Source organism: Rhinolophus hipposideros (assembly GCF_964194185.1).
Source record: "Rhinolophus hipposideros genome assembly, chromosome: 13".
NCBI lineage: Eukaryota > Metazoa > Chordata > Mammalia > Chiroptera > Rhinolophidae > Rhinolophus > Rhinolophus hipposideros.
This window is the reverse complement of record NC_138059.1, coordinates 32505252-32527857: the sequence shown is the minus strand read 5'-3', so window position 1 is coordinate 32527857 and position 22606 is coordinate 32505252. Positions and strand designations below refer to the sequence as shown.

General features: G+C 31.0%; 1 protein-coding gene across 7 annotated transcripts in view; it reads left to right on the top strand.

Annotated features, from left to right (window-relative positions):
• The window catches only part of VPS13B (vacuolar protein sorting 13 homolog B), a 765148-nt gene that overhangs the window by 447651 nt on the left and 294891 nt on the right, over positions 1–22606 (top strand). The window contains exon 31 of one of the 7 annotated variants that reach the window (XM_081070822.1): positions 20678–20804. The exons of the other annotated variants lie outside the window; for them this stretch is intronic. Within the exon in view, the coding sequence (XP_080926948.1) occupies positions 20678–20711 (34 nt within the window). The 3' untranslated portion in view covers positions 20712–20804. Of the gene's footprint in view, positions 1–20677; positions 20805–22606 lie in introns of those variants that run through there. 7 annotated transcript variants of the gene reach the window in all.

The following is a 22606-nucleotide window of genomic DNA, read 5'->3' as shown; positions in this document are numbered from 1 at the left end:
GGTGTGACCTTGATACTAGGTGATTCTGATATGCTGCTTCAAGGATCACACTTTGTTGAGCCTATTAAAGCAGTGGTTTGCTTTGAGAGGATTTAAAAAATGTATATTTTTAATGAATGCTAGTAATTTTTAATGCTACACATTCAAACATTGTGAAAGGCTCTATGAAAAAAAGTGAGCATTTATTTTCCTTTCTCAGACTTTCCTACTCCCTAATAAGATCACCTTCAGTATAGTCTTTAACTTCAAAATTTTCAGACTTTCAGTTGATAGCAGTTAACTTTTGGAATCTACAATTCAGAAAACGTTTATTAACTTACACTCTATGTAAATTTGTAGTTTATTACTCTCCAAAGCATCTGATCCACAGCAGCACATATATAACTTATTATTTATTCAGTGCTCATGCTCAGCTGTTAGGTATATCTTCGTGAGCCTCTCCCTTGGCCCTCCGCCCTCTTTACCTACCTCCTCTTTGCCTACTGATCTACGTAGCTTGCAACTGCTAATTCCTGGGCAAGATGATTTCCCACTTTGCTTTCAGCTGGGATTCTCCTGTTCTATGATGTGTTCAACCATTTCCCTTACTTACACCATAGATCTGAAGCGTAGTCTAGCCTGATAGTTTCTCCTTTATCTTACCAACCTTTTTTCTTGAGAGATGATTCACATTCTTGTGTCAAGCTGAAAAAGAGAAGCAGAGAAACAATTAAAAGCCAAAAGTTATAAAAGCAGATGAGAAAAGAAATTACCTATGCTCAAAGTGTTCCTTCATGGGCTGATTTAAGGAAATTAAAATAAAATAAGGATTATAATGAAGTAAAATTAAAATGTTTAAATATGTTTGTAACTTAAAGATATTAACAATTTAATAAATTTGGTTACTCTTCTCTTATATAAATTATTTATCTATTTTTTAGAAACTTTGTATTTACAAATTCTGGTACATCATCTCTAGCTCGTTAACTATAGTGTTTATGGATGGTTCTATTAAAAATGGAAATAGGTCTCAATCAGGGCCTTAGGCCAGTTCATAGTATAACTGTTATAGCAGAATTACACTGGATTTATATTACTTCTGCTTCCGAAGACTTTTTTAAACCTTTCAGTGATAAGTAGTTTGACATGATTTTCATTGTGTCGAATTATTTTCTGAAAATATATTTAATATGAGACGTAGAATAAATAGCTCTATATCAGTCATTGGAACAGTAGGGATCTTGAGACATTTATGCCATTCCATTGCATGCATGCATACATTCATTAATTACTTTAATTCATTAATTAAATATACATTGATTTATTATTTCAGTTATTCAATAGATATTTACTGAATGCCTACCATGTACTAGACACCAATGATTGGTATATATTTTTGACTAGAACTTATGTACATCTCTTCATGGAACTAGACCTCAACAACATTTGAGCTAATGAAATTGCATTGTGAAATTCTGATAGATTTGATATCATAATTCATACTTTGTCTACAACACCTTCCAAAATGCCTGGACTGATGAAATAAGCAAAATCAGAAGCTATGAACTGGCACCCTAAACTTTTTTGTGTGGTCCCATTTTTATTGTAAGAGTCCTTACAACATTCTGTCCTGCATCTTCTGAAAATTATTGTAAGACAAAAAAATGATTCCAGAAGTTCCATCCAGATTTGTAGTTTTCACAGGAAGGAATAGAGAAAAGTGTTCTTCCACTCTATTCAAATATTTTTCCTTTTAGAAATAACAGAGGGAAGAGAGCTATAAGCTCTAATTGTTCCTGAGTCTATTTAAGTAAATGCATCACTTTTTCTGTACATTTAATGGTCTGTTTTTAAAAGTCTTTTTATATTTCAAGTTTAAAAATTATTGTTTACAATTTAGTTTATCATTATTCAGTCAACTTGTTATCAGATTATAATACAAAAAATTAAAATAAGAATTAAAAAATAATTTATAATTGGTAGAATGATACTTTTTATAGCAAATCTACCTTTATTTTTAATCTATTAATAAGCCTATATTACTACCATTTTATCAATAAATGGGTGACGTTCCTCTTTTATTTTTTTAATTAAATAACCCTGAAGTGTGGCCATAGAAAATGAAATTCCTCTTCTTACCAGGGCTTTCTCTGAGTGCTAACTACGTCCTTCCTCTGCGACCATTGTCAATACTTAGGTTGACTCTCTTTTAGACCGTGTGAGAGAGAGAGAGAGAGAGAGAGAGAGAGAGAGAGAGAGAGAGAGAGAGAGAAGAGATAGAAAGAGAGGTAGAGAGGGAGAGAGAGAGAGAGAGAGAGAGAGAGAGAGAGAGAGAGAGAGAGAGAGATTTTCTTAAATAATGGGATTGTACTCTACATAGTGTTCTGCAAATTGTGTTTGTTTTAACTTAGTAATATATTGTGGGCATCCTTCATTGTCATCATATGCAGAAATACTTGCCTGTGTTTGAGTAGCTGTTTTAGACAGCATAGATGAAAGGACTCAAAATTATTTTTTGTTTCTAACCAACGAAATATTCTCCATTATTAAAAAGCTTCATGAAAACTTAAAGCTTTTGTAGAATATATTGTGACCCAGACATTCCAGACTTCAAAACATTATTATACCCAAGAAACAGTAACAGAAAAACTGAGTTGTTCCTTCAGTGAAATAGCTACTATGGTGGTCTTTAAAGAACAAACATGTCAGTACCAATAAGAAACTGAAATTATTATAGCTAAAATGTTCTTTGCTACCATGTGAATTTCAAAGGCCAAGTGATTCACAATTCACTACTGAGTAAATTAAAATATTGTAGGCATTTGGCTTTAATGTACTACTTTGAAACATTACTTGATGATAGCAGCTCTGTTCATTATCTGTCATAGTGCTCAATTTTTAACATGACAAAATCCCTGTCTTTTAACCCAGCGTGCATATTCTTCCATGATCTGACTTCAACCTACACTTCAAATCTTACCACTAATTGCTTTCTTTCATGTAACACTTGTTCAAATTAGATATCAAATTAAATATAGTTTACCCAATAATGCTTAATAAGTTTATGTATACATTTTCAACTTTCTTGAAATATAGCTTTCTTCCACTTCAGCTTTTCAAGGAGTTTTTGTTGTAAAAATTATATTGGTTAGGTTTGGGATCCTTTAAAAATCTTTTTATTTTGTGTTCAACCTTATTAATCAAAAAAAAAAATTCTTAAGAATCACATCTGTCTTTTAATGTCTCACTTAAATTCTCTTTTTGAAACCTTCTATAATCATTTCACTTGGAAATAATTTCCTCTTTCTTTGGCCTTTATACCAATGTCTGACCTACTTTCTACAATTGTAATAGAATAGTGTTTACTAGTAGTAGCAAGAGTAACATCTATTGAGAGCTTCCTTTGTGTCAAGGATTCTACTTCATGCTATCAGTGCAATGCTTGCTTCACAATAACCATGAGAGTCAGAGGAGCCTTAGACATTAAATAATTTCTCCTAGGTCACACAAAAAAAGTGACAGAACCAGTTTCCACTGCACATGCTCTTTACCACTACATCTTGTTGCCTGTAACTCAGTTTCATGTAAGACAGACTGGCTTTTATTTAACTAACATATTTAACTACTATATAATATTAAGTTTGAAACTTTTTCTAAAGTTTCACATTTTATCCCATTAAATTTTATTATTGTTTTGATGTTAGTTTCTTTTTCCTTTTTTTTTTTTCTCCTAACAAAATTCTTGTTAAGAATGACTAAATTGACAATACCGTTCGGTGCCAATTTTGCATTTTCCTTAAGTTCCCTAAAACATTCCAGGTTGGATGGACTTAATAGTATAGATATTAGAGACATAATTTATAGTGAAAACTCTTATAACCATAGTGTTTGAGTTCTTTGGTCCTTCAGGGAATTACCTATGAACATACAATCTATTTTAAGAGAATTTTCAATTAAGTCATACTTACTACTGGATTAGAGCTACATAAAATAGCTCCCTAGCTAATGATTTTGATTGTCATCAAGCTTTTTCTCACATCTATTATGAACTTTGAAGTGAGTCATGACCAAATATAAATATTAACCATAGATTTGTCTGATTAATAAACTCTGTATTTTTGTACATTTTATTTCATGAGATATTTTAAATCATTATAAAACAAATATTTAAAAAATTATTTTTTTACTTTAGTGTAATTTAGTTATTACTCTAGTTTTATCTCAAAGTTAATGAAAGAAAGACAGATAAATTAAAACTTCTTTTTCCTTGTTATATTATTCTCTTCTTCCCAGAGTATTCTTATATATCATTATTTTTCTCTAAATTGTGTTTAAAAATACTGATTTTTAAATTTTAAAATAGCTGCATTCACATATATTTTTAGTCCACCAAAATTATATCAAAGCTTAATAAGTATGTCATGAAGATTTCTAGTAACTTGGACTTTTTTCCCTAATCATGTGCAATTGAGAAATATTGTGTTTAAGCTACATATCTGAAAATACTTACAGAATTAGATATATAAATTTGGAAGCCATTTAAGATTGTATGTTGACTCCCTATATTATTACTCTGTTGTACTGTCTAAAAATTCAAAAACTCTTTTTAAGGCCTACTGTAAAAGATTTAAAAAAAGCAAACCAGTAATTGTAACATTCACTTCATACCTTATTCCAAAATATTTTATTTGTTAAAGGAATTTTAAAATACTCAGAACTTTTTTCTTTTGTTGTATTTTTAATTATAAAGTTTCTTAACTTTCATCTTTTACTTGAGAGAACTATATATCCTTCTTGTAATTGGACATTTGTGAACTTCTGCATACAGCTTTTGGTTCATGCCATAAATACTTGTGGGTCTTCTGATGTCCCTTCTGGGATTTTATCTGTGACTAATTTATCCCATAGCTCTTTGTCAGTTGTTGAATTTTTCAGCCATTTCTTTTTTGCAGACATTTGCTAATCCTTTTTAGTGCATTCAGTATTTAATAGACTTGATTCTAGTATTGGGTTTCAGATTTTCTCCATACGGAATTTCATTCTCTTAAAAATTGTTTACAAGAATTATATGAAAAATCCATGGTAATTTTGGCAAAGTTTTTAATGACATCTTTTATAAATGAGGCTTCTGACAGGTGTAGCCTATTTGTGGTAGTTTTAATTCATGAAATTTTAACTTTAAAAAATTACAAAAGTTACGGGAGCTGATTCATTTTCACTCTTAGAAGACTTGCTGGAGAATTCTTCCAGCATTATATACAGAATTTGTTTTCCCTTTGTTTATTGCTTTTTTTATGGGTAACTTTTGTAATAGTGGTTGTTCTCCAATTCTCACAATGAGCCTGATGTGATACCACCAATCACAGGAAGAGTGGAAAAAACATGCTTTATTCTTATATAGTTGATGAGACTATTTATCTTTCATTATAAAAAATCACTTTATGACTAACATTTCAGTAACATAGATGTTCAACAAAAAAATGCACGTTTTTTAACTGGAAGCTTGTCAAAACTAAGCAGAATTTTTTGAACTACTATATAACGTTAAGTTTTTACTACTTTAATGTATAATCGATATATTGAGATTTTTTAAAATCATAATTTACCAAAATCAGGAATAAAGTATCTTATTTAAGATTTTAAATAAACAGACCTTGATGTAATCCGAGATGTAGACATTTGCAGGCAACAGAATTGTTTCATACATTAAAATCTTGACAATATCCTTTTGTAATTTTTTAACTGCTAATAGTCATCCTGACTTCTCAAAGGTTAATCTTCCCAATGTGAACTAACATTAAATTGATGTGACTCATGAAATTCATGCTTGAGATTAACTTAATTTTTATCTTGTTTTACATGTATACTTAAACAATTTACATAGGCCCAAATAATAAATGAATAATGTAAGCATATGACGAATAGAAATTCATAGATGAGATTAGCATCCTCTCATAGATGAACTTAATATCATTAACAGTTATACATGTATACTTTATAAACAATTATCTTTGGTTAAAACATGAAAATTATTCTTTTTCTGCAAATATTAGTAATAACCTTGGTTTACTCCTGATGAAGATACAGCTCAAAGTATGGCATTTCTCCTCTATATGTTTTTATGGTTTGTCTTAAACCTCATTTAACGTCCACTTTAACTAAACTGTAGTTCTCAGATACATTGTAAAATTTAAATTCTAAAAATCTCCACGAAACTGTGCAGTTCACCTCACAACCTTTCATTTCTTCCTAATTTTCTTTCTATCTAAATGTTCCCAAAATAACTATTGTGTTGGTTTTTGGCAAGATATTTTTCATATCTAGTGACGTTATGTTCCTAATCCTATAATGTTTAGTCTTGGTTTCAAATAACTCCCTTTTAGCAAATCAGAGAGATCGGGACAGTAGGTATTTAGCGTAACTTGCCTAAAAGCTTTGTTTGAAAATACTACTGGCAGACTTTTAGTACTTTTCGTGTTCTTCAGCTGATCTAGTGTGAAGGCTTTGGATTTATACTTGGCCCTCACCAAAGTAACTGCGTCTTTTGTGGCTTCCTGTAGCAGGATGTAGGTTTCCATGAATATGTTTCTATTTGCTGCCAAAAGCTACCTCAATAACAGTGTTGAAAATGACTATCAGTTCTACTGTCATAAATTTTGAAATGTGATAGTAAATGTATTAACCCTTTTTTATTGATACTTTAAAAATTCATGTTGGAAAGAAGCTAAGCTACAGAATAATACAGTTTATTTGGATTAACATTGCAGTTTTTATTATGAACTTGGAAAATCTATCTTATACTTCTTTCAGATACATTTCGGTTATGTAAATTATGCTGGATATGTAATAGTTTATGCATTCCTGATTGTGTATTTTCATTGAGGCACTAACATTATCATGTGAAATTATTATCTAAACAACTTTGTACTTAAAGACAAATGAGAGAAATCATATTGTCCCTTAAGGTAAATCTCTAGAGTTTCTGAAATATGATGTCTGGTCACCAGAACCATTAACATATAATGCAGCTCCTAAAAAATAGTGAACCATTGTGCTACTTTCTAAGTGTCTGATATAAAGGATGGATTACATTTTTTCCCATTAATAGCAAAGATTGACTATTGTACCTAAAGAGTAACCTGTTTATTCTTATAGTTATTTATATAATCTACCCTATTCATCATCCTAAAAGGATTAAATAGGAGAAATATATGATGGTAGGTAGGTAGGTAGGTAGGTAGGTAGATCTGTCTTTGACCAGCTTTGAGTTAAGGAGCTTGTAAATGTGAACCACTGCAGTGTTGGCTTTGTAATTGCAATCTGAGGAAAACCCATTTTACTCTTTGTTGACTAGTGTCTGTTTTATTTTTATCTCCTTTATAAATATAGAAGGTAATTAAAAAGCAGGTTAGGAAGCAGGCATCTGTGCATTCATTTAATATGTATTATTAGTTGATTATAAATACTTCTATTAATTTAATAATAAATTACCTCTGCACAATGTGTAAAAGCACATGCTAATCACTAATAAGGTGCTACTATTCAAAAAATCCTTGTAATTCTTACCTTAGATGAAGTGAATTATTATTTTCTAAAGTATAATTTAAACAATAACTACTAAATATGCATAATTATTTTTGTGTCTTATTCTGTATTCACTGAGTTCACTGTCTTAAAATAAACAGTACAGTTTTACCTGTTTTATGTACTGGAAATATTTATCCTCTGTTTGGAGACCATGTGTCCTCTGTGCTGAAGACAGGTATTTCCTCCATCTGAAATACATTCTTGCCCATCATTTCTAACATTCAGCTTTGAGTAAAAACTAGATACCAGAATAGCATTCCACATTGACAAAGGTAATGAAAAACACACATGTGATTGCAAAAATAGATAAACACAAAATAAGCACATAGCAAATTTTTTCTGATTTGTACTTTTTTCATATCTTTAAAGTATTTTTATTGAGTTGTAACTTACATACAGAAGTGTATTAGTCATTTGTATGCAGTTCAATGAACTTTTACATGTGTACATAGCTATGTTACCAGCACCCAGAAATCTTCCTCATTTCAGTCCAACCCAGTAGATTAGTTTTGACATAACTAAATGTTAAAATGAATTTTTTTAAGTTGTGAAAACTTTTTTTAGCAACATAATTTATCATCTGTAAGTCTGCTTGACATGGTATCAAATAGTATATTTTTCCACTGTGATATTTTCCATGTAAATCATCAATGAATATAAGGAAAAATAAAAACTGTATATAAAGATTAAAAATTTTATTAATAAACATCTGTATTCACTAGAGAAATTCATAGGGTACACCCTAATAACTTTGATTATAATGTGAGCTTTTTTAACCAATTTCTCTGAATACTTAACTGGTACAGTTATTTAGTGCAAATTGTCATATACATATGTATGTAACATTTATCCATCATACAATATATAGCTTCTCGAAAGGGAAATAATGCTTTATATTCCAGGATTCCAGTGTGCTCTAACTGAATCGACTGTCATCCAGGTATGGGTTTGATAAACTGACACAACAGTGAAAGGAATTCCTGTCCCATGTCAGCTTATCAAACACACTGTGGACAGCATGTCTTTGGCATTGTGTACATTCCCAGTCACTTAAGTTCTGAATACATATCTTGAAGCTCACGTTCAGTGAAACACAACCTCAGTATTTCCAGGTGATTTTAAAGAACACCTGATAAAACTGAGGTATAGTACCACTAAACTTTAAGAATTATCCAAAAAGTAGGAAAAAATAACATACACGGAGTTAGAGAATTGCAATGTCATTTGTTCGTTTTGGTGATGGAGTAGATGTTAATGAAATACACAGTAATGACTTAATATCCTATCATTCTGATAAACAGTTTGAAGTTATTCTATAAACGTATTTATCCTATTGCATGAAACACCAAAATCAAGGTCAAGTATTTTTTTTTATATATATAGTATAGTTCATATCACAATAGATAACCCTCTGGGAAAGTTACATTTCAATCTGAATCTCTCACTATTTTTTTTCCAACTTCATGTTATTTTATTTGAAAATATTCGTCCTCAGAAATTTAGCTGCCTTCATTTTGAATAGTGTGCCAAAATCATTTGTACATTTTCCAGGTTAAGTTTGTGTATATTAAAAAGAGATTCTTTTAATATTTATTCTTAGTGCCATAAGTATATTCTGGTGAAAAGCCAGCTTAAAAGGTGATGTAGGCCAAAACATGTTTCCTTATATAATATTTAACTTTATTTTCATATATATAATAAAATAGTAAAATCTGTAATATTTCTGGGTGAGTTTGCCCGATAGCATATAATATGCAATGTGAAAACATATTTTCCATATATACCTTTTAACCCTCTGCAGAAGAAATTCCGTTATGCATTGACAGTACCTCCGCAGCCGAGCTCCAGTTCTGTGCTGCAAGTAGAAATGTAGTGCAGCAGTGCTGAGCAGAAGTTCCTCTCCTCTTTGGAGAAAATCGCAGTTTCCAAGAGCTTTTTTAACAAGAGACTACTTTTAAATGTGTCTGGTCACCTCAAAGGATATGTAGGGCATTTCCTGCCAGTAGGCTTAGAGGAAGGAAGCACCAGGCCAAAATGTTTGATGTGTGATGCACTGTAATTCCTTTCATGTGTTTCGTGGCTTTTATATGTTGATCATTGTTCTGCTCCCAATTGTGACCCTGGTGTGGTCCGGGGCCTTACAGTTCATCCTTCCTTAATATATAGGATCACTTACTATACCTAGCAGCACTATTATAATTAAGGAGACTGTTTTTTAATAACCACCTCCCATTTTCATTAAAGTATTTATGTTTTCATAATTGGATAATCCTCCTAGAGACTATGATTCTCATGAAAGAGATGAGTCAGTGTTAGAGGCTGCCCATACTAACATTACTGTAGGTAGATAGATGCGCTTTAGGTTTCCTCATTTTACCTCAGATACTTGGTTTTTAAATCAGCAATTGCTTCACAGTCTCCCATGGGCAAATAAAGTTCAGTACAGAAACTAGCTTTATAATATAGTTTCCCTGGGTGTGTGTCTTACAGGCAGTAAGTATTGACACAATCACTATCAGCAATATTATATACCTTTAATGAAACAGAGCTGATGATTCCACATGTTCTTTACTATTCTAAGATCACATATTCAGAAATAGTCAAGTGCACAAGTGCTATAAATTTAGGCTGTTTTTTAAACAAAAATGAGCAGCAGTAGGTGATCATATATAGTGGCAAAGGTTTGATAATCTAAATGTTCAACTGTAGAGGATTGGTTAATACAAAAATAGTATATATTCATGCAGTGAAATTCTAAGCAACCACCACAAGGATAATATGTGTGCCTATTAGATTAACTTGAAATGTAATTGAGGTATTTGTTAAGTGAGCAAACGGGTTTTAAAAACCACATGTATAGTATGATCTTATTTATGTACATGTTTACATATGAATAGCCTAAATGGTTACACACCAAATTTTCAAAGGTAGTTACCTGTCTGTAAGAAGTTGTTTCTCTTGCTTTTATTTATGGATATCTTCTAGACTTTTTAAGACTATTTTGAAGTCCGTAATTGCCGTTTTAAAAAGTAGGAAAAAAATGGCAGTTTTATGTCCATTATATCTTTGTCGTCAGATATTTTAAACTTCCAGGGTTTTTCCATATTTATTTAGTATGAAATATATGAAAATAGATTCTTTATTCTTTTATATTCATCTTTTCTATGACTTTTATATTTGCTTTTTGGATCTATTTAAACTTTTTAAACTTATTTTTAATATGATATCATTAGCTCACCTGTTAGTCATTCAGCACTAAGAAATATGTGCTCTACTATGGTGTGTGTGTGTGTGTTTAGGGTTATTTTGTTTATCTGAGGAACCAGTTTAATCATCTCTCTTCATATGCATATATGGATAATTTTAGTATTTGTAGTTTGTCTCTTTCAGTGCTAGTGCTGGATATAGTATATCATTCACACATTAATTTGACTAAGACTGCAGGCATGTACTAGCTGCCAGACAGGCTCTTTCTATAGTATTGAAATAATAAGTTATCTTTCATCCTTATGTAATAAAAGAGTCTTATTTTGTCATTTATTTCCTCAAAAATAATTGCTTGCTACTTACCAGCTATTTGCTAGATGTACGTTCTATACTGGTAATAAAAATATTCAGTCTTTACCCTCATGAAACATAATTTAATCATCTTTGTAGTTATACTTAAAGTATTCTAACTAATTTTTTAAAAATATTTCTCAAGGTAAAGACATATATGGCACATTTAAAATATAAAGAAAGAACTCACTGAATGTTTATATAGTCTTAGTATATTAATGTAGCATCTGCATTTGTTTCATCTTGTAAGAAAGTGTTTCACTAGTTTAATAAGGTGAAGTTATTGTCACCGTAGCTTAAGTCATTTTCAGCTCCTGGCTTATGATCTATAAACTTAACAATCAAAACAATCATGATTATATTATAAGCATAATAGTGTACAAAATGAAAACATATTTTTAATGACTAAGACCTTTCACCAATAAGTTTTAAACAATTATTCAACTGGCCTTTTATAAAAGGTGCAATAAATTTCTGCACAATCTTTTGCATTTTTGCAACATGTTAAAATATAAATGTATATGTAATTCAAAAACATGTTAATGTTGAAGGAGAATTCTGTATTTTAAGATAAATGTGATTTTATTAATGCACACAAAGTAAATTAGCAGATAGTGTGAATGTTTGGGGAAGGAAGTATTTATACATAATAAAGTAAAACAAATATAATGAATAAATGTACTAGATAATTGTTAGAGAAATTGGTGATAGCAAAGGTGCTTAGAAGTAAGTATAATAATGCCTCCTCTTAGTGGAAACAGCCACTCGTATTGAAAATATATTCTCATTCTTTTTATTGATACCCTAAAGCAGAAAACACATCTTTATTTCTATGAACAGTTATGTTTTTTAAGGAATACTTCACAGTGTTCACAGAAAGAAATGTAAAATTTATCACAAGCTAAGTTGGGAGTCATTTTTGTAGCATCTCTTTAACAGCTGCTTGACTTCATTATTTCTCAGTTCATAAATTTGATGTTGAATGCTTTTGCCTCAACACACATGCTAAGGTGTGAAAAATATCCTTTTTTTCCACTACTTTCATGTCTCAATTTTACTGGTATTTCCTAGCTCTTCCCCCACTCTGAACATGTCTTTTCAAAACAAAATTCTTGAATTTAAAGAATTCATAAGTAAAATAAAATTTCATTTTATCTAAATCAATTTCTTTTGTATTCCCTTTGAGAGATACAAAAACGTTTTGTTTTACTGTTTATTTTGTTACCAAAATCTAAAAACTACATTAATTATTCTCTGAGTTTTTGCTGTGGTCTTTAGTCTCTGTTTTGAATATCTGTACTTTCATGTTTTATATGTTTGTCTTTGCTATAGCTCAACATTTTCTTTTCTATGAAAAGAAAGGTTATTTTGTTAAAATGTCATGGTATAGAATTCTGCACAACTAAAGGTTAGATATTTTTGTAGTCATTATTCTGTTTAGAAAAACTGCCAAACTTACATCATTAGATTGTTTATATGTTTCCTTAATTCTCCCTTTGCCTTTTTTGTTTTAATTATAGTTGAGAAAAAGTCCAGGGATACTGTATTTAGAAATTACCCTATATATTAATATCATTTATCTGATTTTAAGATTATAAAAGAATATTGTTTTCTGTGTCAATTAAAGCTTATATAAAATTTTATATAAACAGTATAACAATGGAATCAACAGTATAGTATGTTGTGGTCACATACTTTATGTTTTCCTGACTAACGTCAACACTATGTTATTATGGCCTGATATTTAATCAACTTTTGATATACTATTAAGAACAAGCATATCACATTTATTATCTCCATATTTTTACATTTCTTGCCTTGTTGATACATTAATGCCCCAAATAAATTAAAATATCTATATTTTGGAGAATAAGATAGGGGAAAATATTTTTATATTCTTATTTTCCTGAAGAAGAAAAAATGTCTTCATATTATCAATGACATACTAGTGTTTCACTTCCTGAGTGAAATAGGTAGTGATTTATTTTCAGCTCATTAATTCCAGAATGCATGAACAAAATACTGTATTTGGAATTCTTATCTATAGTAATATGTAATATTTTAAACTTAATTATTTCTGTAAATCTGGATACTGTTCAAACGTAGATTTAACGGAGGTCTTTCTAGAACCTCATCTCATGAGTTTAAGTTTCTATAGGGAAGAGTTTTCAAAAGAAGAAAATTCCAGTGCCAAACATTGGAAGACAACATATGCCTTGAGAGTTTATACATTTATTATTGACAAGGATATCCTCAGAATTTCCTTGTAGCATTGTTGTTTTGAATCAGAGTGCTCTAATTCATGTCTATATAATTAATCACGTCTTAATTATAGATGTTAGATAAGGGAGATGTCCTCATACTCTTTTGAGCTATGGTGGCCAGAGGGACTCTCCATTGAAGAGTTAGAACTAGGTGATACCCTTGAAAGATATGTTGAATTGTAGCAAATATGCCAGATAGAGAGAAAGAAGGGCCAATGAAGAGAGGCAGGTACTCTTAGAGACCTGAGCAGTCTTCTTTTCTGTATCAGAGGATTGTTAAAGGGTATAATGAAAGATGGGGAAAAGTGATTTAGATTAGATTGTGGAACCTTTGAATTCCTGGTTAAGGAATTTGTGCTTCATTGCTTGGGTGAATGGGAAGGTCCTGCTTTCTTTTTTTTTTTTCTTTTTCTTTCTTTTTTTTTGTTTTTTAACCAGGGTTGCACTGCTTTTGGAGGATTAAACACAATGCAAGTACATAATAGATGCTTTAAAGGGCACAGATTCTTGTACCAACTGCCTGGTTCCAGCCTTTCCACTCACTAGCCTACTAGACCTTGGCCAACATAACGTACTTAACTGCCCAAATTTGCTTGTCTGTGATGTATACTGCTTACCTCATGGAACTTTTATGAGGGTTACGTGAATTAATGTAAAGAATTTAGAACTTGACTGGCACATAGTAAGTATTCAGAAATATTTACTGAATACTTACTTGTATTAACTGTCATAATTAATATAATTGATGAATATTTTTGAAATAATTAATAGGCTATACTATATTGATTAAATTGGGGAATGGATTCCACATCTGGTCATTACTCATGCAAAGTTAAATAAGTAAAGTATCACTGACGAGCTAAGAAATTGTAATTTTTTATATACCAGCAGAAAACCATATCCCACATTATCCCACCTACCCAAGAGGTTTGTATCAATTTAAAATTCTCAGATATTAGTTGGTTTGTAATTTTAAGCCCGATTTAATACTAGTTAATATTTGCATAACATGTTATACGTTACAGAGTACTTTCACATATTTTACCTCCTTTAATTTTCACTACAGCCCTGGGCACTACTTAGTATTGTCATTCACATTTGACAGCTGAGTAAATGAAGCTCAGGGTTGCCCAAGATTACATAGGTAGATTGAGCTCTTTACCACTGCATCTAATTCCACTTTGCCTTTTTACTGAAACCGTATCAGAACAATATAGAGAATAAGAAAATGAATCTTATACTCGCCACTTCCTGTGTTCTGCAACTTGGTTTGTTAACTCTACTTTATGCATGTAAGACTCATCACTTGGTTAATCATAATCTCATTCACAAATTTTTACTGCTATTTAACAGTCTATTGCATGATTGTGCCAGGTTATTTAATCCATCCTTCTGTTAACAGATGTATAAGTTTTGAATTTTTCTCTATCAAATGTAGTGTCAAAATGAATGTTCCGCACTCTCCTTGTACATGTTTATAATAGTTTCTGTGGAGCAGTGCTATGCAAAGAACTTCCTGTGATGATGGAAATGTTTTATATCTACACTGTTCAGTACAGGAGCCACTAGCCAAATATGTCTATTGAGCACTGTGATTACTGTGACTAAGGCACTAAATTTTTTAAATTGTATTAAATGTTAATGAACTTAATTTTCAATAGACACATGCAACCAGGGGCTATTGTAATGGACAGCTAGTGTCTACTGTAATGACTCTAGGGGTTGTATATACCAGGGGTGCCAGTATATACATAATTTGTATTCATCTTTTGATATCAGTATATGTTGAGTATTACAATTTTAATACAGTTTTTTTCCTTTCTTAAAATGTTTATACATTTTTTTGGCGCCCTCTGTATATAACTAGGCATGGGATTGCTAAGTCGTAAGTTATGCATAACTTCAGCTCTGCCAGATGTCACCAAGTTGGTCTCCAAAGTGATTGTATCAGATTAACATCCCCAATAGCTGAGTGTGAGAGTTGCCATTGTTCTACACCCTGGCAACCACTTAGCATTAATACTGTTGTATTAGACACTACAAACAGGATTGTTTTAGGACTGGTTGTGAATGAGCACCCTTGGAGAAAAACATTTGCTCTCTACAACAAGAGGCAATACCTTAATGCTGTGATGCCCTAATATGATTAGATATAGAGATATGTATCCTCTAATGTATGGTGAGAGAAGGAGATTACCCTACTATACCATGGGGAAAACAGCAAATTTTTAAATAAAATCTTAGGCTATTACTTATTGCTGATTTGAAGATTAGAAGATTCTTCATGGTTCCTTTCCTTAAAGAAACCATCTTTATTCTGATTATTTTGTATGCTGAGATAGTCATATTTTTAAGATCATGTATTAAAAATTTTCCTGAACTATTGCTGCACTTTTTAAAACTACTATTTTCCTTTAAAAATAAAGAGAGACTTGCTAATGATTATTGTATATAAATTTAAGACCGTTTACTTCTGGTCCCTATTCTTCTTGACCAATTTTGTAATATTTGGAGGTCTGAAGCAACTCTATAAATTATAAACTGTATATAATAATGTGACATTTCAATAAAAAGGAGTTGATTTGCTATATACCAAATCTAAAGGGCCTTCCCCTCACCAATTTCTTTTTTAAATTTACTTTAGCCTATACTCTGGAAACATTGTCTTTATTAAGTTTAACTTGAAATCTCTCAGTTTTTCACCCAACTAGATATCACACGTATACATTTTAATAACATTTAATAATAACATTTAATAATATTTTAATAATAAACTTATGTTGTATTTTGAAAACCACTTCTCAGGTTGCTAAGTATAGAAAAGAGGCAAGAGAGAGGGCTGAATTTGTCGTCACAAGGTGTGGTTTCCAGTAGGGATTCTGTTTCCCAGCCTCCTTACCTAAACCATCAGCACCTTGTGGATGGTGATTTACCTGAGATGACATTGGAATGCCCTTTGCAAACCATTAAACTGTATACAAATATAAAGTGGTATTATTAATATTATTACTAGTGTGTATTTTTACATGTGTTGCATTATAAAACATTTTATAGTTTGGTGGTTGAATTGAAATCTTGTGAAACAAAAGAATGCAATAAAAGAGAAAAAAAGTTTAAATGATAGATTAGAGGCATACTAATAAAAATCAATTTGGTAAGAGATAAAGGGAGATTTCTTTGGTAAAATTTTTATTAAAGATTTCTGAAGCACTTAGAATTAGTAATAGTTTGCATGTAGTCGAGGTAATTTAGTTGCAATTTACTTTTTTATAAATACTTTTATAGGGTTATCATGTTTTTTCTTATTATAGAACCTGCTTTTTGTATTTAATAATATACTATGAACGTTTCTTTCTCTGTTATTAAATAGTCTATTAAAACCTCATATTTAATCACTTACCAGTGTGTTTAAATACCATCAGTATTGCTGACCATGTTTAGCTGAGTAAAAGGGAACCGATTCTGAGTTCTGATTTAAATGATAATTTTTAAGGCAAGTCTTTGTAAACATAATTTTAGGAGTAAGAGATGATGAATAATGATTGATTAGTAGAGAAAGAAGGAATATTACAAACGTTAAAGACAATTTCATAGAAAGTTTCAGATAGGATATTCAAATTGGATTTGGAAATAAATAAGGAGCCTATTAATTACCAAAACTAATTGTTTTGAGTAAATGAAATTTTAAAAAAATGAAAAAATATCAAGAAAATCTCTGAATGAGAAGGGGTGCAAACACAGTTGGAATAAAGTCTGGGTAGTTCAAGATTTATACAGTCGGAGTTGATTTATAGCTATGGTAGGTTTTATAGAAAAATCGTAAATCAGGAGGATTGCCAAAGATATGTTACAGAAACATAAGAAGCAAGTAGGAGGTCTGACTATCTCTTAATAAGGACAAATTATAAATATGATCTATTTATTACCATCTTTAGAAACAAAGAAATCTAAGATATGCAGGGTTTTTACTAAATTTACAGTTAGCCTTTCACAGTCACCTACGTGGGAACTGCAGTAAATGTCACTGCTAAGTAAGACCATCCATGGACTCTAATATGTATAAGATACATATTTTGTCAAGTACTTGCATGCTTTAGGAATCCATGAGGATTTTATGTAAACACACCTGTAATGTATTTTAACTTTCTGGAAAAAAATATTTCTGATCTCATGTTGTCAATGAATTAGTATATATAATATATTATTTTTTGAATAAAGCTATGCAAATAAAATGCACTCATTTTAAAATTTAATGTTTGAATATTAATGAAAGAATACTACTTAACTATTGCACTATTTTATTAGTATAATAAGGAATTGCCTAGTCCTGTGAAATTTTACACCATGAGTTGTATGTTATGCTATTTAAAAATTCAAAGGCTAAGGGTGGCCAGTTAACTCAGTTGGTTAGAGCGTGGTGCTGATAACACCATGGTTGCTGGTTCGATCCCTGTGAGGGCCATTGTGAGCTGTGCCCTCCTCAAAAATAAATAAATAAATAAATAAATAAATAAATAAATAAATAAATAAATAAATAAATTTTTTAAAAGGTTAGAATCACACTTGATAATGTTTTTGATATTTTTTTCTTTCTCAAAAGTTAGACTAACCTTTCTAGACTTTCTTTTGTTGTTATTGTTCTTTTTAAATGTGAAGTGTTGTCAAGCTATCTCTTTCACATGCTGTACTATTTGAACCTACATATGGAATATCGCATTTGTTCCTGTGCAAGCTCATCTAATTTAAACTCTTTGTTCCAATATTTTAAGATATAGAATCCTGATTCTCTCATTCACCATATTAGCTTTACTTCCCAACTGCCATCTGAAATATTGATGAGACTGATTTTATGTGAATTCATTAAAATTAACGATAAAAACTATTTACTTGAGCCAAATCCTCTGGCATGTTACTAGAGACCTGACTCCAAGTAGATATTTTTTAGATCTGGTATTGAACCAGCTCTAAATCCATTTGACTATGTTTTAGTCAAGTCCATATTCCTCTATTAAAAATATCTCTTAGTCATTTACACATCTTTGTACCATCGAGTTCCATAACATTGATGTTGTTTTCTCATTTTTTATTATCATGGTAATATAATCAAAAAGGAGATGAGTTCAGGTTTGGCTTACTGTTTTCTTAATTCATATAACTCCAAATATACACCACTTTTTATTCTAAGCTATCAAAAACCTTCTGATAAATGAATAATCGAATTTGTTGAAGATCAATGTCATAAATAGATTTTTTTACAAAATTGAAATAGCATTTTCATTTCTTCAGTATGTCACTTTTTCAGTAATTTCTCTGAGATTACACATGGATTCTTTGATCACATTAACAAATTTTTCAAAGCAGTGTATGTTCAGTTACTGCATTTCTTTCAAACATATTTCCAATGAGGTGGGAATTGTTTGGTATTGTTTGGTATACTTTTCACCATACATTGTATACCCTGTATCTTCTTAAATCATCTTGCAGATATACCCCATTTATAGTATTCGTGAGCAAATGAGGATTTACTCACTCAAGTCTGTGACTGTTTGCTGAAGGACAAAAAAAAACTCAAAGCTCATGTTTTCCTGATGATAGAATATGAAAATCTAGTTTCTTATTTGCATAACCAGTGAGAATATTTTGAGAATTTTCAAGCAGAAAGAGATATTTTGCATTCTAATGAAATCACCTATAATTTAGCCATCAGAAAGAAAATAATTGGTAAACACTGCTGCCATGTCATTATTACTTTTACTCATATCATGTTGATTTATACAATCATGTAATATTTGTATAACTAGGTAAAGGTGAGTATTAATTTTGCTTCATTAAACCATTTGTTAATGTAAACTTGCTTTTTTATTTTAAAGTTTAAATTAATTGAAAAGTAATTTTAGTTTCTGGAAGGTATAAAATGTTTAGAAAATAATTAATAATTGGATAACTTTGTTTTTGATCCTTTACTTTCATAAACCCCTTTCTTTTGAGAATGTGAAATACATGATAAATGTATTATTAAATTATCACTTGCACTTGAAATAATGAGAAACTATTTTCTTCATAATGTTTTGTTTCAACTGGAAATTATTTGTTTAAACTGAAGTCTCTGTATCCTTAGTGTACTTTTGGATTTTATAGTACACCTTAAGTGAGACCACTGCATTCAGTCTGAAAGCAGGCCAGTCAGCTTCTTTCTTATCCACTGTAGTACGCAGTAACAATAAGCAGGTGTAATTTATAGATATTAAGCAGGTTAAAGTTATCACATTTACTCCCAAAGAAAACCTATATAGCTGGATACCAGTTTCCCCTTATGGAGGAAACTGATATTCACTGAGTTAGTTGACTTCTCCAATAATATATATTATATATATATATATATATATATAATATATATATTATTATACTGCAATCTCGATGACCATGGAAATCTAATGGTAGCCAACTCTCTTGACGATGTGTGCCATTCATCATAGAATGGATTAGATCAGAAAATGTAAGGAGATCCTAGGAAACCTTTCTCCTTCACTGGAGATATAATTGAGAAATATATATACAGGCATTTGTGAATCAATTGTGCTACTGAATACATATAAAGCATAAAATAAAACTGAAGATAGAGCTCTGGAGTTCATCAATATTGAAGTGGCAAACAGAAGAAAATAATCTAGTAAAGGAGATTAAAGGACAGTTGAGAGAGATAGGAGCCACAAGCTCATTGAGGAAAATTTCAAGAATTAGCAAAATAGTTATAATAATGGCTTCTAATATGTATTAATCATTTCTCAGAGTCAGACATTGCTTTCCATGCATTAACTCATTTGCCTCCCCTCAGGGACTCCACTTGGCAGGTGAATGAAATGAAGCACTGAGACTTTAATTTGCCCAAAGGCACGCAGTGGTAGGTGGCAGAGTTAGACTTAAGGAGCCAGGCAGGCTAATGTGAAGTCTGGGCTCTTTACAGGCATCCTACGTATACTGCCGTTTTGAATTGTCAAATGACCAGAAAGGGCAGGTAAGTTAATGACTGAAAGTCATCCATTGGATTTGTTAATTAGAAAATCAGATGGAGTTCTTTTCCAGGAAAACTTCAGAGAATAGGTAGGGATGACACATGATTGTTCTTGGTTAGAGGAGAAAATAAATTGTGAGTAAATAGAAATCCTGCGAAAAAAATGTTTCTGGTTAAAAGTGAATGTGAGAGAACGGGTGTAGCTAGAGGGGATGCAGTTTCTTGTGGAAAGAGTCTGTCTCTCTGTTTTACAAGAATAACTTGAACCTATTTTTAGTCAAAAAGGTAAAGATACCGAAGAGACAAAGTGATTGATTAAAGTCCCTAAGGGAAATGAAGGGAATAAAGAAGAATATTTGTTATTTATTCGACTTGCATGTATCAAAACCTACCATATGGCTGTGACTTGACTAAGTTCCTGAAGATGAGAAAATGGAAACTGACCCAGCCTTCAAAGGTGAAGTGAATTAAAGATATTGGCATTGAAAAGATGCTTCCTCTAAACAGCTTGGTGAAGGAGACAGGATAGTATTAATTTCTCTGTTTTATTAATGAAATAGCCTTAGATTTGTTTACTGGTCCTTTTCTCTGCTCCTCTCAGTTCAGCTAGCAGAGATAACAATGTTTCAAATCAGAGAGATGTGACTGATGCTCTAAGTCTAAATGTGGTTTTTATAAATCATAAGGATGCTAGGTTAGATTTGAAAAAAGGGAGAAGAGAGCATACTCTTCATCCCCAATTTAGAGCTACTGAGTCAGATTTCTCAGCAAATGGAAACTTCACTATTTAGCAAGCTCCACAGGTGATTCTTCTGAACTCTGAAGATGAACACCTCTGCCCTAAGTCATTGGTCATGGAAATCAGCATTCGGTCTCTGCCTGATGGTCAACCATTTGTATCCCCTGCCCTGTTTTGCTCTCAAAATTACTCTCATTTTTGGAGACATGGTGATAAAAATGTAGGGATTTAATTTAATCAAGACATATAAATTTTACTTCTACATTCCGATTTTCTGGCTTGTTTAACATTTTGTAGATCTCATTTGAGTTGTAAGTAATGAGTTTTACTTCTTTACATAAAGTGAGCTCCTGAGATGTGCCTATTCAGCACTGAGCAGTAAATGGTTCAACATGAGCTGTTCCTTATGTAAACATACAAAGGCCTGACCCAGACTAAATCAATTTAAAAAGGAAAACATTAAAGCTATGTTTCCTGTTATATACTTAAAGTCGTCTTTGGTTCCTTATGATTATATTATTGACCAACTATTGCAGACTTTAGTTTATCCTCCTACACCACCTGCTGAATGATTCAAAAGGTATGGGAGATGAGATTCGGAAGGGCAAAGCAATTACAATTATAACTCCTACATTTTAGCCAATAAAGCAGCTTTTTGTGTTAAGGGTAAGGAAGTTACAGGCATCTTGACTCACCCCCTTTCCTGATTTGAATTGCTAAAAGGTTTTAAAGACTGCAATAAGGAGGGACAGCAAAGTCCATAGAGCTTTTAGAAGTAGGTGAATTTGAGAAAAAAAGTTGATTCCTACTTATGATATGAAACATTTCTAGGAAAATTTTAATTAGGAAATGAAACAACATAAAGCTTTCTTTACTGTTAAGATATTTTCATTGTGTATATATATATGTATATATATATGTATATATATAATTTTTTTTAATTTTTTTTTAAGGCGGACAATTAGGCATTTTGGTCCACACCGAAGTCATAAAGTTCTTTTCCAATCATTAGTTCCCTGGTAAACTATTATTCTATTAGAATTCTTTGCTGTAATGATTTTGCAGTTGTTTCTTGTGCTGTGAAAATGTAGTACTAAATCAAAGCTCTCTTGAATAAAATATACTTTCATTTTTGACATTGTAGTGAGATTGTTTTTTACTTTTCACAGGCTATTTTTAAGTTATATGTTCTTTGCTTAGGGAAAACAGCATTTTAAAATGATTTCCAGCTTTTAAAAAAAAATAAAAATAAATTATTTTCAAATCTTATGTCTGTAACCATTTATGTGTTTATACCTTATAAAAAAGTATAGTGTACCATGAGATGTGAAATATATCTTTCTGAAGACATCTTGCTCTAATAGTGCTTAATAAAAGTTAATGTATGGTATTTTAACGAAAACATTTTGAATGTGTTTTCCTAATTTAGTATTGGAAAACAAAGCAAAATGCTTGAAACATTCTATT